The sequence below is a fragment of the Macrotis lagotis genome, chromosome 1 (genome assembly GCF_037893015.1).
Source record: "Macrotis lagotis isolate mMagLag1 chromosome 1, bilby.v1.9.chrom.fasta, whole genome shotgun sequence".
Taxonomy (NCBI): domain Eukaryota; kingdom Metazoa; phylum Chordata; class Mammalia; order Peramelemorphia; family Peramelidae; genus Macrotis; species Macrotis lagotis.
In genome coordinates this window covers 274,505,779-274,520,970 of record NC_133658.1, presented here as the reverse complement: position 1 = coordinate 274,520,970, position 15,192 = coordinate 274,505,779, and the positions used below count along the sequence as shown (strand labels likewise).

The window sequence follows — 15,192 nt, the reverse complement described above, 5'->3', positions numbered from 1 at the left end:
ACTAGCTTCAATTTTTAAAAGTCGTCTTATGTATTGAAGAATGGAAGGGAGAGAGGGAGAAAAATGTGAAACTCAAAACCTTGCAAAATAGACTGTTGAAAACTATTATTGGGACAGTTAGGTGGCGCAGTGGATAGAGCACTGGCCATAGTCAGTTGATGGTTGAAAACAGGTCTAAAATTTTCCCAACTTTTATGATAATAGGGAATACAGTATGGGATTAAACATTTTCAGTAGATAATTGACCAAGAAGAAATAGTAACAATTTATACTTGAATAGTACTTTTTTTGGTTTGGTTTCTTTTTTTGACAAGGCAATGGGGTTAAGTGACTTTTCCAAGATCACACAGCTAGGTAATTTAGTGTCTGAAGTCGCATTTCAACTCAGGTTCTCCTGACTCTCGGGACAGTGTTCTATCCACTGCACCACTCAGCTGTACCTTTAAAGCACTTTTCTCAAAACAACTTAAATAAGTAAGACATGCATATAACCAAGAATTGACTAGAAAGAAGCCTAAGGAATTAGGAACATAAAAGCAGCAGGATGATAAACCAAATTGATGTCTCAGACCCCCTCAGCACCTTGTTTTTTGGCCATAGGAGCACTCCAAGCATCAGTCCTCTGGGTCTTTTTTCTACTACTGACGTCCAAATGGATGTGGACCTATTAAAATAAACACAAGATTGCTCCCTGGGTTGTTATAGAAATGATAAACAATCAATTTTTCCTATTATTTCTACTAGCATTCCAGAACATCCAAAGTACCACCTTTGATATGGATTCTTCCTATTGTGTCTTTAGGAGGAGTGCCAAAAGGAAATTTGAGCATGGCCAGCTGTTATAACATTCCCAAATACACAAGGGGTTCAGATCCCCTAAAAAGGGTAAATCAGAATTATGAAACCCCAGTATTCCCAGTATGCAGATGCTCAGAGTAAAGATTTCTTACTTTATAATATTTTGAAACTGTACGACCCATCATGGCACTGGCTGCACCTTCTGGGGGGTCAATACTGAAAACAATCTGTAAGACAAAGACATAAGGCAGGATAAATTATAAAAATGAAAAAATCCAGAAACAAGCATGTAAACAACCAAATAATCAATTGCTCTTCTCTGCCTTTTTTCCCCTGCCCCCAAAACCTTTCTTCTTATAGAATCTTTACATAGTATTTCTTCTCTACAGAACCCTAAATAATGTCCATAACTTCCCTGATCACCTGTGATTAAGGCCAGAAAAGAGCTTTCTGGTTTTGGCAGAAAGAAGTGTGGGACTCATTCAATAAATATTCTCTCAAACCAGAAAGAATATCAGGTGTCTTTATCCACAGTACATCATACTAATCCACACAGACAACTTCTAGAATTTCTGTAACAGAGAGCTTCTTCTAGTAGAAAAGTTTCACCTTTCGTAATGTGCTAAGAATGAAACTAAAAGATGAGGCAGGGATGTGACACATTATGTCATTTAGAGGGTCTTAGGTAGCTTTTGTTTCCCAATTTTTTTAATTGAACAGTTTTATTCTGGCTTTATTCTTGCTTTAATGTTGCAAGGTACATTGTAGGCATGCCATGCTGCCAGTTATTAGGATTAAAAAACACTTTACTCGTTAATCCAAAATATTAGAAGGACAGCAATTCATATTTTCAGAGCATATATAACTGGATTTACAATTTTTCTTGTTTGAGCAATCCTGGAAGATGAGCTACATAGTTATTGCAACATACTTGTCTTTATATTCAAAAGCCCCCAAAAGTTGTTCAGTGTTATAGGTTCTCAAAAAGGTTGTGTTGGTAACGTGCAAACAAACAGTACTAAAGTATTTTATTGCAACTATGGCGGCCAGCTACAGACCTTAATAAGAAAATCAAATTACAAAATATTTCCTTTGCCTTATAAAGCTTTTCAAAAATAAAAAAAGGGGCTGACTATCTGGAAGAGACTACTAGTCAAAAATTTTTCCTGGGACCCACAGTGAGTTTCCTGTGCTCAGTACTGAGGAAAAGACACCAAATCTAAGAGTTGGAACTGATCTTACAGACTATCTAATCTACCATGTAACATTACATCATGGCAGACAAGTAGTCATTCATCTTTATTTGCAGAGCTCCAGACAAGGGACTGCTCTGCCTCCTTCACAAGCAGCCCATTTCATTTTTGGATGCCTTTCTTATAGCTTTAACTGATAACAAAAGCCTAAACTACTACACTACAAGCTTCTGCCCCTTTTTCCTGGTTTCTCTCCTCTAGGGTCAAGCTGAATAAATATAATCCCTCTTTCATGGAATAACCTTTCAAATACATAAAGACAGTGATCAGATCCCATATTTCTGTTGCCTACTTTCCCAGGCTAAATATTCATTCCCTTAGTTCCTTAAATCTGTCTTCATATGGAATGTATCCAGCTTTGTCATTATAATTGTTCTCTTCTGAATGTATTCCAACTTGCCAATGTTTTTCCTAAAATATGGCAACCAGAGGCGGCTAGGTGGCGCAGTGGATAGAGTACCGGCCTTGGAGTCAGGAGTATCTGAGTTCAAATCTGGCCTCAGACACTTAATAATTACCTATCTCTGTGGCCTTGGGCAAGCCACTTTAACCCCATTTGCTTTGCAAAAACCTTAAAAAAAATAAAAAAAACCAGAATATGAGGCATAAATTATTTAATACCAAAGTGGATTGCTATAAACATTAAGTAACATAGGCAATCAGAAAAAGGGGAAAGGCGGTACATAAAATAGTTTGGGAAGGCCTCATGATGAAGTAGAAAGTTCACTGATCTCATTGAGTGATTGGCAGAATTTGAAATAGAGGGAAGGGAAATGGAAAGACATTCCAAAAAGAGGGCACAGGATAAACAAAGATTTAAAGTCAAAATCCAAGGTGACAGAGCACTTAGATGGCACAGTGGATAAAGCACTACCCCTGGAGTCAGGAGGACCCGAGTTCAAATTTGACCTCATATACTTAATAATTACCTAGCTGTGTGACCTTGGGCAAGTCATGTAACCCCACTGTCTTGCAAAAAAAAATTTTTTTTTACATTCAAGGAGACTTATACAAAATAGAATGAGGATATCAACCTGGCTAGAAAGGAAGGTTCAGCTAGAGGGGCTAATGAAAGAGAATAGGGATAGGTGGAGTGGGGATTGAGGTTAAATCTTGCACTGCAGACAATTAGGAATTAGTAGGGGTTTCTTAGTAAGGGATGAAATGATGATGAAAATGTTGAAAATGGCCTTTTAGGGAAATAAATGGAAAGTTGTTGACATATCCAAGTAAGAAGCTTCAGTGGGAGTAAAAAGGAAGGAGCACTAATGACAGAAACTTTGATGGAAGAAGTGACAAACCCTGATAAATAATCAACATAGGCAAGGAAAAGGAAAAGTGAAAGATGAATTGAAGGATTTGAACCTAAATGACTGTTAAAATGGTAAATTCCACTGATGAAAACAGAAAGTTAGAAAAACAAATCAGTCTGAGAAAACCCCAGATTAGATGGTCCTATATCTGATTGTTGGGGGGGGGGGGGGTCAAGTTCTAAGGCCTCTCTCTCTTTACCAGATTTCCCCGCTCTTTTTTCCATTATGCCTAAACTGGTTTTTAACATATTTTTTCTTCAGTATTTTTTTGTATATCTTTCAACAAGCTGTTGATTTGATTTCCATGATTTTTCTGCATCTCTCTCATTTCTCCTCCCAATTTTTCCTCCTTCCCTTAATTGCTTTTCAGAGTCTTTTGAACTCATCCATAGTCTGAGCCTATTTTCTATTTCTTTTGGAGGTTTCGGATCTGGAAGCTTCAATTTTGTCATCATCTAAGTATGTGTTTTGATCTTCCATGGGACTTCTTTTTCTGTTATTTCCGCATTTCCTCAGCCTAAGATAGCACTTCCAAGGCTTTGGGGGGTTTTTTTTGGGGGGGACACCCTACTGGAACCTTTATTCCTACAAGGGCTTATGCTCTCTTTCCTGTGCTTTGATATGTAGATGGCCCCCAGACTTTCCTCTGCCCTGGGGCTACAAGGAAGGATCCAGCTTGGTTGCTTAGTATGGAAGCCCAGACTGCAACCTGGATCTGAGTTAACTCCGGGTCCTGGTGAAACACACCTTTCCTGTGGAACTTCTAAGTTATCTTGGACTGGGAAAATGTATCACTCAGTCTTTCTGTGTGTTCTGCCCCTCTAAATTTTGGCTAGTCATAATTTTTTTTGGCTTTTGGAGTTTGGGGAGGGGAGTTCCCAGAAAATGCTGCCTTCACGCCACCATCTTCCACTTAATTTTTCAGAGATTCTATTGCCCCAATCATATAGGAATGATATTTGTTCAGAGACCACTTTGCAAATCCTAACATACTGCTTTAATGTGATCTTGGGAAAGGAGGAATAAATAGTATTTGATCAGTGTTCAATAAAACCTTATTGATTGTTGAATGAAATCTCCAATTGGTGAACTTTATTTTCAAAAGGCTTAGGCATCTGTAGATTTGCCACTGCCACATGGTGAAATTTTGTTTATTACTGCTCCTTTTGTTAGACGTAATAAGACAAGTTGAGTTATACATCATCTCTGGAAGGAAATTTCTTTTTAAAATTAAAATGAAATATTAAAATTTATTATAACCCATCTGCTGTCACCATTAGGGGATGACCTAGATGTAGTTGAGTGCAAAAGAAGGGGGTTTATACCTATCTGATCTAAAATTAGATTATCAAGCATCAAACATCAAAACTGGTATTGGCTAAGAAACAGAGTGGTGGACCAGTGGAATAGACTAGATACAAAAGCAGGAGATGATTATAGTAATCTGCTGTTTGATAAACACAAAGAGTTCAGCTATTGGGATAAAAACTCTCTTTAATAAAAACTGCTGGGAAAATTGGAAGTTAGTATGGAAGAAACTTAGATTAGACCAACACCTAACACCATTTACCAAGATAAGATCCAAATGGTTACAGGACTTAGACATAAAAAACAATACTATAAGCAAATTAGAAGATCAAGGACTAGTTTACTTGTCAGATCTATGGAAAGGGGAGCAGTTTATGATTAAGGAAGAGATGGAGAACATCACCAAAAACAAACCAGATGATTTTGATTACATTAAATTAAAAGGCTTTTGCACAGATAAAATCACTGTAACCAAAATCAAAAGAAATGTAGTAAATTGGGAAACAATCTTTACAACTAATGATTCTGACAAAGGACTCATTTCTAAAATATACAGAAAACTGAAGTCATATTTTTAAGACAAAAAGCCATTCCCCAACTGACAAATGGTCAAAGGATATGCAAAGGCAATTTACAGATGAGGAGATAAAAGCAATCCATAGCCACATGAAAAATTGCTCTAACTCATTAATTATTAGAGAAATGCAAATTAAAGCTTCTCTGAGGTACCACCTCATACCTCTCAGACTGACCAATGTGACCAGAAAGGATAATAATCATTGTTGGAAGGGTTGTGGGAAATCTGGGACACTATTACACTGTTGGTGGAGCTGTGAACTCATCCAACCTTTCTGGAGAGCAGTCTGGAGCTACACCCAAAGGGCAACAAAAATGAGCACACCCTTTGATCCAGCAATACCACTACTGGGTCTATACCCTGAAGAGATGATGGAAAAGGATAAAAACATCACTTGTACAAAAATATTCATAGCAGCCATGTTTGTGGTGGCAAAGAATTGGAAATCAAGTAAATGTCCTTCAATTGGGGAATGGCTTAGCAAACTGTGGTATATGTATTTCATGGAACACTATTGTTCCATTAGAAAGCAGGAGGAACAGGAATTCAAGGAAGCTTGGAGGGATTTGCATGAACTGGTGCTGAGTGAGATGAGCAGAACCAGAAAAACACTGTACACCCTAACGGCAACATGGGGGTGATATTCAACCTTGATGGACTTGCTTGTTCCATGAGTGCAACAACCAGGAACAATTTTGGACTGTCTGAAATGGAGATTACCATCTGTATCCAGATAAAGAGCCGTGAAGTTTGGACAAAGTTCAAGGACTATTCCCTTTAATTTAGGGGGAAAAAAAAACAGATATCTTATTGTCTGATCTTGTTATCTCTTAGACTTTTTGTTTCTTCCTTAAGGATGTGATTTCTCTCTCATCACAGGAAATTTGGATCAATGCACAACATGGAAACAAAATAAAAACTGACAGACTGCTTTCCATGGGGCACAGGTGGAGGGAGGGAAGTAAGATTCAGGGGAAAATTTTAAAACTCAAATAAAATGTTTAATTAAAAAAAAAAGAATACATGGTCTCTTTCAACTCTACACACATAAGAGGAAAACAATTCCTACCTCTATGCTTCCAAAGAGTTATTTTCTTTTTACCTAATCAATCTGTTCAAAAAATACAAGAACACTTTAAAGCAATCAGAAGAGGAAGAAGGGTCATGCTTGTAAGGACTCTGGAAACATTAGGAAAGCAAAACCTTATTTTATTCTAGTAGATTTTTTCCTCCTCCCTTTCTCATGAAATGGAATAGAAACCAAAAAATCTCTGTTACATATAACTCCAGAATAAGTGAATAGGTGAGAATGACCAAGGAAACTTTTAAAGCAATAACCCTTTCACAATTTATGGAAAGAAATTAGAAACACACATCAAGATTACTGTTCTTGCTGTTTGTTTCCAGGAATCATTAATAGTAAAAGACATATACCAAATAAGGATAAATCTAATTATATTGACTTGGTACTTGGAGTGAAATATCTATTGTACATACACAGTCCTTTGAAATTCTGTCACACTGACCTGCAAGAGAACAAAGAACCTTCTGATATCTACAGAGGTTGCTGGTTAAGTTGCCAAAATCTTAACTTTAGTAATAAGAGTCAAGCCACTCCCTTAGTTAAGTACTACCAAGAGGGCAGGATAGAACAGAATCCTTCTCAATAGAAAGATAAGGAGTGAGAAGGGGAAACCCAAAACAAAGTGTAATTATTTGATTATAATCAAAGCCTAGTCATTTGATCTCAATCTATCCATCACTGCCAGAAATATTGTAGGAAAGTGACATCAGAATGCAGAATGTGCCAAAAATTAAGCAACTTCATATACTCTAGATCCAGCCCAAAGTCCAGTCTCCTTGCATCATTAATAGCATTTGAACTTGTTTTTTGGCTTAATTTCTCTATTCTATAACTAGCACCTCTTTTAGGATTCCTGATGAAACATGCTACTCATCCCTCCTAACAGAGAAGTAATGGACTAAGGGTGCAGAATGAAGCAAATATTTTTTGGTTTTGACTAATACAGGAATTTTAACTTAATTATGCATATTTATCTCAAGGGTTTTGTTTTTCTTCCTTTTTCGATTGGAAGGAAGGGGGGAGTAAAAATATTTTTTAAAGGAAAAGAACTAAAAATTTAAAACTAGCACCTTTTTTTTATAGAACATTTGTGTGAAGAAAATGAAAGAAAGAGCTGTTTCCTTAGTTTTTTCCAATGGCTCAGTTTTATATATACATAAGGGTTTTTCATTCCATAAATCCTTCATAGATGCCATCCTTCAAAGCCCAACTCAGGTTTCACCTTTTCTTTTAAGTTTTTCTAAACAACTTCAGCTCTCTGTAGTTATAGCACTTGTCATCTATCCTACCCATTCTGCCATCTTCTAAGTCTTTTTTAGACTGCTACATAATTGTTTGATGTGTGTCTTTTTCCAACCACATTGAAGAAGCGTCAAGGGCAAAAACCATGTTACATACTACTCTTGTCCCTTAAGAATAAACATATTAACAGATTTTAAAATCAATGTCTTAGCGTAACAGGTAAACAGTTGGTGTCCAATAAATGCTTACTGAATTGTACATACAGATCCTGCCAGAATGAGCAATGTTACTGTCTGATCACCAAAAATCTGTAGGATAAGCAATTAGTTTAGAAGTTGTATGTAGACACTCAACTACTGATTTGGTGACTGGCTTAGGACCGAGAACCCAGGCCCTTTCCATTCCATTCAATGACATGGGTGTAAAGGTAGAAATAACAGGATTTTAATTTGTTAACCAAAGAACAACACAATTTCAAGGAGCCAGGATATTAGAATAGCTAAAAAGATTTAATTGCTCTGCTCAGTTTACTTGCACTCTTTAACTCTCATTTATTAAATATCTACTTGCAGTAGATTCCAAGATAACACCAAGGATTTCATCCAAATAAGAGAAAAACTGAAATAGTCAAAGTCAAAAATAGTCAAATTTTGCACAAAAACACCTAGAAGTACTCTACAGCAGCTCTAAACAATATGCAGAAGTAGCAAGGGTGACCATGTTGATTCCATGTAAATGCTTTACTAGCAAATGGAGGTACAGCTAAAACAAATGACACTATGTAATAAATGCTTGTGGAATGAATACATGTTTCACTTGTTAAGTTTTTTTTGGTTTATTTTATATTATTAAAATAATTTTGTTATAAGAGTAAACATAAACCCCTCTCTCCCCCAAAAAGATGAGAAACCTTATGAATAGTGAGAGAGAAAAAAATGTACCTCAGTCTGTGATCAGATTCCAATAGCTCTATCTCTGGGGTGAATTGCCCTCTTTATCATACATCCAACAGAGAAGTTGCTTCAATATTTTTCCCACAGTTGCTATTACTAGCTGAATTTCCCTCCACTCTATTTCTCCCCATTCTCATATTCTATTCTCTCTTTCCTTTCATCCCATCCCTGTCTAAAAGTGTGCTGTACAATGGCAATGATGGAAAAATATGGAAGTAACTTTTGTGATGGACTTATCATAAAGAATGTGATCCACCCATGATAGAGTTGTTGGTGTTGGAACAAAGACTCAAGCACATTTTTCATTATTATTACTTTTTGGGGGGGGTGCAGGGCAAATGGGGCTGGGTGGCCTGCCTGGGGCCGAATAGCAGGGTGGTCATTGGGTGTCTGAGGCCAGATTTGGACCTGGGTGCTCCTGGCTCAAGGGCCAGTGCTCTGTCCGCCACCCAGCTACCCCTACTGTTATTACTATTTTATTTTATTTTGGGTCTTTTTTTCCTTTTTTTTGGTTTTTGCAGGGCAGTGGGGTTCGGGTGGCTTGTATGTCACACAGCTGGGTGATTGTTGGGTGTACGGGGCCAGATGTGGGCTTGGGTGCTCATGGCTCCAGGGCTGGTGCTCCGTCCATTGTACCACCTGGCCATACCTACAATTATTACTATTATTATTATTTTTTTATTTTAATTTTCTTTCTCTCCCCTTTACTTTATCGCTCAAGCAAGTCTATATTTATGGGGGAGGGGTATTTTGTTTACTCTTAAACAAGAATATTTTATTAATGTATAAAAAAATTATTTGTACAAAATGAAAATAAATATTAAATAAAAAAATAATTTAAAAAAAGTGTGCTGTTATCTGAGTACCCTCTCTCACAATCTCTCTCTTCTATCAACTATTCCCTACTTCCCTCCCCCCATTCCCCCTTATCCCATCCCTTTCTTCTAATTTTTCTTTAGGTTAAGATAGATTTCTATACCCTATTATCACACACTTTTTTTTTTAATTTAAAGCAATGGGGTTAAGTGACTTGCCCAAGATCACACAACTAGGCAATATTTTAAGTATCTGAGGTCACATTTGAACCCAGATCCTCCTGACTCCAGGACTTTTGCTCTACTCACTGCACCACCTAGCTACCCCTCTATACCCTATTATCACTTGTTAAACTTTAATAGTGAAAAACTATTAACAAGGTCATCTGATATGTTCAAAGACTTATCTATTTCAAATACATGATTCAACACAAAATAATATATGGGAACAGAGATGGGAAAAGCTCTTTGGAGGATTAGTAAATCTTTAATGAATCCAGAGATCTGGTATATACTTTACCCTTCCTCTTTATCTCTCCTTCTCTCTTTTTTTAAAATAAAAATTAGATTTTATAAGAACTCCCAGCTCCATCTGGTGGTGATGAGAAAGAAACACCTAACAGTTTAACTTTCAATTCAGAAAGAATTAATGAAGACATTAAACTAAAGAAAGGCAGAATTGAAAGTGACTTCAAACTCTGGAACTTTTCAGAAGAATATAGAAAAATTATGGCAAATCAACAAGAAGAAATTTAAAAAGTATAAGTTTATTTGAGTATCACTTGGAGAGAACCATAAATATGAGATTCCCAAAGAGTTCAATTTTTTTTCCTGGAACTATCTAGGCCATAGCAGAACTTATTCTGAATAAGAATCTAGTTGCCTCACTCCAGAAAATATTTGTAATCATTCCCAAAATTTGATAAAAAAAAAAAAGAAACAACCTTAAAGGACACTGGGAAGTATAATATAAATGGCAAAAATAATAACTAGCATAAAACAGCAACAATAGCTAGTATTTATATAGTATCTTAAAAGTTTACTAAGTGCTTCAGTAATGTATTAGTCTTAGAGTCAGGAAAACCCGGGGTCAAATCCTACCATAGACATTTACTAGTAACATGTGATCCTGGGCAAGTCATTTAAACCATCTAGACTTCACTACCCTCATCTGTAAAATGAGAGAGCCGGACTGTATGGTTCCTTCCTGCCCTAAAACTATGATCTACGATCAGGATCCTATGTACAATTTGATACCTTTGATTTCCATTCAACAGCTTCTGTTAACAAAATCTTCTCTCAATGCATATCAATATAACAATGCTTTTAAATAGAACCTTAGTTTTTGAGGATGTTAAGTCTTTTACTGTCTCTCTGTCAGATTTCTCACTATGCTTATGGACAGAGGAAGACAAAAGATGGGAAATGATTTTTTTTTTATCATTTACCTGAAGGATATCCACCAGCTTCTGTAAACCTGCTGTGTTATTAAATATCCCAGTACCTATGATTAAGGGCAAAAATGTAGTAAGTTCATCCTAGTACAAATAAACATTTAGAACAAAATCATGCAACACTGACATCTTGTTTCTCTGAAAAGTCTCTTGATCAAGAACTATCTTGGTAGAATACAACTAGACCTGCAGAGATCAAAATAACTACTTTAAATAACCACACTGTTCTAAACCCACAACTAGATTACAGGCAATGTCTATATCACTGGTTTATTCTTTGATAGATAGTACAATTAGGTTAGGGACTCCTGAGATTTCTTTTCAAGCTAAATGCTTAATGTAGAATTTGTTAAGGAAAAAGCACTTAAACCCAGAGAAATCAATATGTGAAGCTATACAGGAGAGTCATTTTATCTCCTTTCAGTTAAAAAAGGGATGTGGGGTTGATTAGGGAAATAACTGGGTCAACTTATCCCTACTGAGCATATAATTCTAGCCAGGAATTCTGCTGAAAAGCTACTGTAAAAATTACTAATAAAAATACAGGTTTTGCTAATCTAGTGTAACTCAGATACTGAATCATGTCAATTCCTCAATATCAAAATTACAAGGGATAAAATAGTTAACTTTATCTCTGTAAACAAAAGAACTTCTCCTAAGTTATATTACAGGGAAATTACAATTCAATTTGAAAATGATTCTTGGTGATCTGCAAAGTTAGGCACTACAGTTAATAGTTACCAAAGCAATGGCAGTGAGTGTCTTACTAGCCCCACTACATTACCGCAAAATTCCTTAAGTTACACTGGCCATGTTGATGGCTCAAATACAAAGAACCAATTTTAGTTTAAAAAGCCACTATCTCTTCACCTCCCTTTCTCTTCACATATAATGGTTACCATCACTTATTGGGATTGGGGTATTAAAATCAATCACATAACAGAAAGAGACAAATCTGCATTTTAAAATTTTAAAAGCTACAAGCTGAGAGAACAACTTACGTCCGGCCATGAATTGTATGATCTGCTCCAGTGACGCCAGGAGGGAAGACTTAGTTTGAAAAGTTATATGGGCTTCAGCAAACAGATCAAAGATAAAGCTGCCAAGTAAGAGGAACAAAGTTTTAGATCTGAAAAAAGAACACAGTTCAAACTTGAGAAGAAAAATTCAGAAGTTTGATTATCTAGACAAAGATGAGAATTGGTTTGAGTCACAACTGCTATGCTAAAGTTTCCAACCTGTGTTCCTTCCTCCTGCCTTACTTTTGCCAGTGAGATGGTAACTTCTAATGTGACAGACCTTTTTTGTGCAGTTCCTTTTACTAAGTGATGCCTGCTAAGTCTTAGACAAAGAATCCACAAAGGCTCTTCACTCCTCAATGTTTGTTCATTACAAGATGTATGGTATAGTGCTGGCTCTTGACTCAATGAACTTGGGTCCAAATCACATCACAGATATACTATCTATGAATTTGAGTAAATTCCTTCACTTCCCTAGGCCTTAATGTCCTCATCTGTAAAAGGAGAGTGTTGGATTTGAAGGTCTCTATAAGACTTACCCAAGGTTCCCCAATTCCTTGCCCTATTGACCAACACAAAAAAAAATCTCCAAGATTTCATACTACAACCTATAACTGTATTTTATGCAATATAATTAAATACAGAATAGAAAGGCAAATAAACCTATGTCCAACATAGTCTGTTTATATTGGATAAACTGCAGTGTTTCTGAATGGTTCTTCAAATTTCCTGAGCTTTTTCTTCAATATCTGAGGTCAGGGGGCGGCTAGGTAGTATAGTGGATAAAGCACCGGCCCTGAAGTCAGAAGTACCTAGGTTCAAATCTGGTCTCAGACACTTAATAATAATTACCTAGCTGTGAGGCCTTGGGCAAGCCACTTAACCCCGTTTGCCTTGCAAAAACCTAAAAATAAAAACCCCCAAAAACAAAACAAACAAACAAAACAAAAAACTCAGGTCAGAACTATCAGGAAAAGCTAAATTGAAATTAATTAAATAAATATGGCAAAGAAGAGGTTAAACGTTCTGTCTTGGCAGATGATAGGATAGCTTCCTCTACACATCCTTTTCCTAATGTTCAAAATATCAGGGATGGAATTGTCTGGGTGTTCTGTCAATAGCAGAATATAAGAGCTATCGGTTCTACCATGTTATACTAGGTCTGAGTGTGATATCAACAACTGCCTGAACCTCTTCCTGACAACCAGCCCAGTCAAGAACAGAGAGACTGGTCACCTGTAGGCTGACCACTTGATAACAAAAGGAAAATGCAGAATGGATTTCTGTCCTGTCCCAAACCCTTCCATTCTGAGGCAAAGAGTGATAAAGAGGGAGGAAAAGGGGTGGCTAGGTGGCGTAGTGGATAAAGCACCAGCTCTGGAGTCAGGAGTACCTGGGTTCAAATCCGATCTCAGACACTTAATAATTACCTAGCCATGTGGCCTTGGGCAAGCCACTTAACTCCATTTGCCTTTCGAGAAAAAAAAAAACCAAAAACCTAAAAAAAAAAGAGGGAGGAAAGGATACTAATATGCACTTACTTACCTACTAATATTCTAAATGTGAGATAACTTTTCAATGACACATTTGAAAAAAATTAATTTTCGCAACTTTCACATTTTTGTTACAAAAGGATGTTGAAACCAAATAAGTTACAATAAAATTTTAATCATCAATTGGGAAAACATCTTACTTCAAATATCTGTTTTTATCCATACTAAACAAATTGAAAAAAATGACAAAGAATAGAAATAGTTGATGCTAAAAGGGCTCTGGGAAGACAGGAACATTGGCTGTTGGAGTTCTGAATTGGTATAATGATTCTGGAAAGCAATTTGGATTTATGCTGAAAATATGATAATATAATCACATACTTTAATTCAGCGATCTCACGGCTATCAACAAAGGTCTCACACCAAAACATGCATAAAAGCAATTTTTGTGATAGAAAAGAAAAAAGTATTGGTCCATTAATTGGAGAATGGCTAAACAATTTAGGTTATGTAAATAATGAAATGTTAAAATATCATAAGAGGGTGGCTAGTTGGCACAGTGGATAAAGCACCGGCCTTGGAGTCAGGAGTACCTGGGTTCAAATCCGGTCTCAGACACTTAATAATTACCTAGCCGTGTGGCCTTGGGCAAGCCCCTTAACCCCATTATTGCCTTGCAAAAATCTAAAAAAAAAAAGAAGTCATAAGAAATGATGAATATGAAGAACTGAAAAAAGCGTAGGAAGACTCATCTGAATTGAAGTAAGTAGAACAGTCATAAACAATACATATACTATCTCTTACAATTTAAAGTACAAGATAAAAAAAGACACTAAACATTGTATTACCATCATGATGAAGCATGGCCTTTCAGGACAATGGATAAGAAATATCGTATATATCACACATGATCAATTATGGGTTAGTTTTGCTTAGCTTTTTTTTTTTTTTTTTATTTTTTGCAAGGCAATAATGGGGTTAAGTGGCTTGCCCAAGGCCACACGGCTAGGTAATTATTAAGAGTCTGAGGCCGGATTTGAACCCAGGTACTCCTGGACTCCAGGGCCGGTGCTCTATCCACTGTGCCACCTAGCTTCCGTTTGCTTAGCTTTTTAAAAAAAATTGTATTTTTTAATCTTCACCAAAAATTCATCAGTATTTGATTTCCATGTTGACTGAGACTGCACAGATTCCAAAAATTGTACTTTTCAAAGAACTTTCCAGAATGGTTACTTAAAAGGAAGTTATCATGATTCAAAGAACTGGAGACAGCCTATAAAATGAAACATCTGGGAATCACAGAAAAGTCTCTTATGCTATAGAGAACTGATTATATGGAAGACAGAATGGCAAAGTAATTATTACAATTTTGTTTCCTCTTGGAACATATAATTTGAGGGTAATTTGGTCCATCACTTCTGTTCTACATGTTCTAAGTAAGAGTGCTATAAATCATATTGGAAAAAAAAGGGAAGAGACAGAGGAAAACAAAGACAGTGGTAAGTATTGGGGAAGTGCACAAAGGGCTTATAATTCAGAAGGGAACTAGGAAGCAGGAGAAAAGGGATTGATGACCTAATACCTAAGAAGGACTGCTGACAAGGAAATGGAGATGTTCAGGGAGTGAACTGAGTGAAGAGTAACATGAGCAGGTCTTCAGTTACTCAACAATCTTTTGAGTGAACCTCAGAGCAGAGGTATCTATACAGTAAAAAGGCCAAAGAATGCAAAATATTGGAATGTAATAACACTGTACTGACTACCACAAATAAGCATTTTCACATTTGTTCATCTGTATTTCAATGCTCAGTGTTCATAGTAAGTATTTGCAACAAGACTACCACACAAACAATTTTAGCTTATGTATGACATCTGCTGGAGAG

General features: G+C 36.4%; 1 protein-coding gene across 8 annotated transcripts in view; it reads right to left on the bottom strand.

The window, feature by feature from the left end:
• RTEL1 (regulator of telomere elongation helicase 1) overlaps positions 1-15,192 on the bottom strand; it is a 116,974-nt gene that overhangs the window by 58,394 nt on the left and 43,388 nt on the right. For 6 of the 8 annotated variants that reach the window (XM_074210492.1, XM_074210493.1, XM_074210496.1 and 3 more), the window contains 4 exons: positions 11,799-11,926; positions 10,792-10,847; positions 951-1,025; positions 583-664 (listed from right to left, as the gene is read on the bottom strand). In XM_074210492.1, coding sequence (XP_074066593.1) covers positions 583-664; positions 951-1,025; positions 10,792-10,847; positions 11,799-11,926 — 341 coding nt within the window. The remainder of the gene's footprint in view (positions 1-582; positions 665-950; positions 1,026-10,791; positions 10,848-11,798; positions 11,927-15,192) is intronic. The other 2 variants (XM_074210495.1, XM_074210491.1) reach the window with 1 other exon arrangement.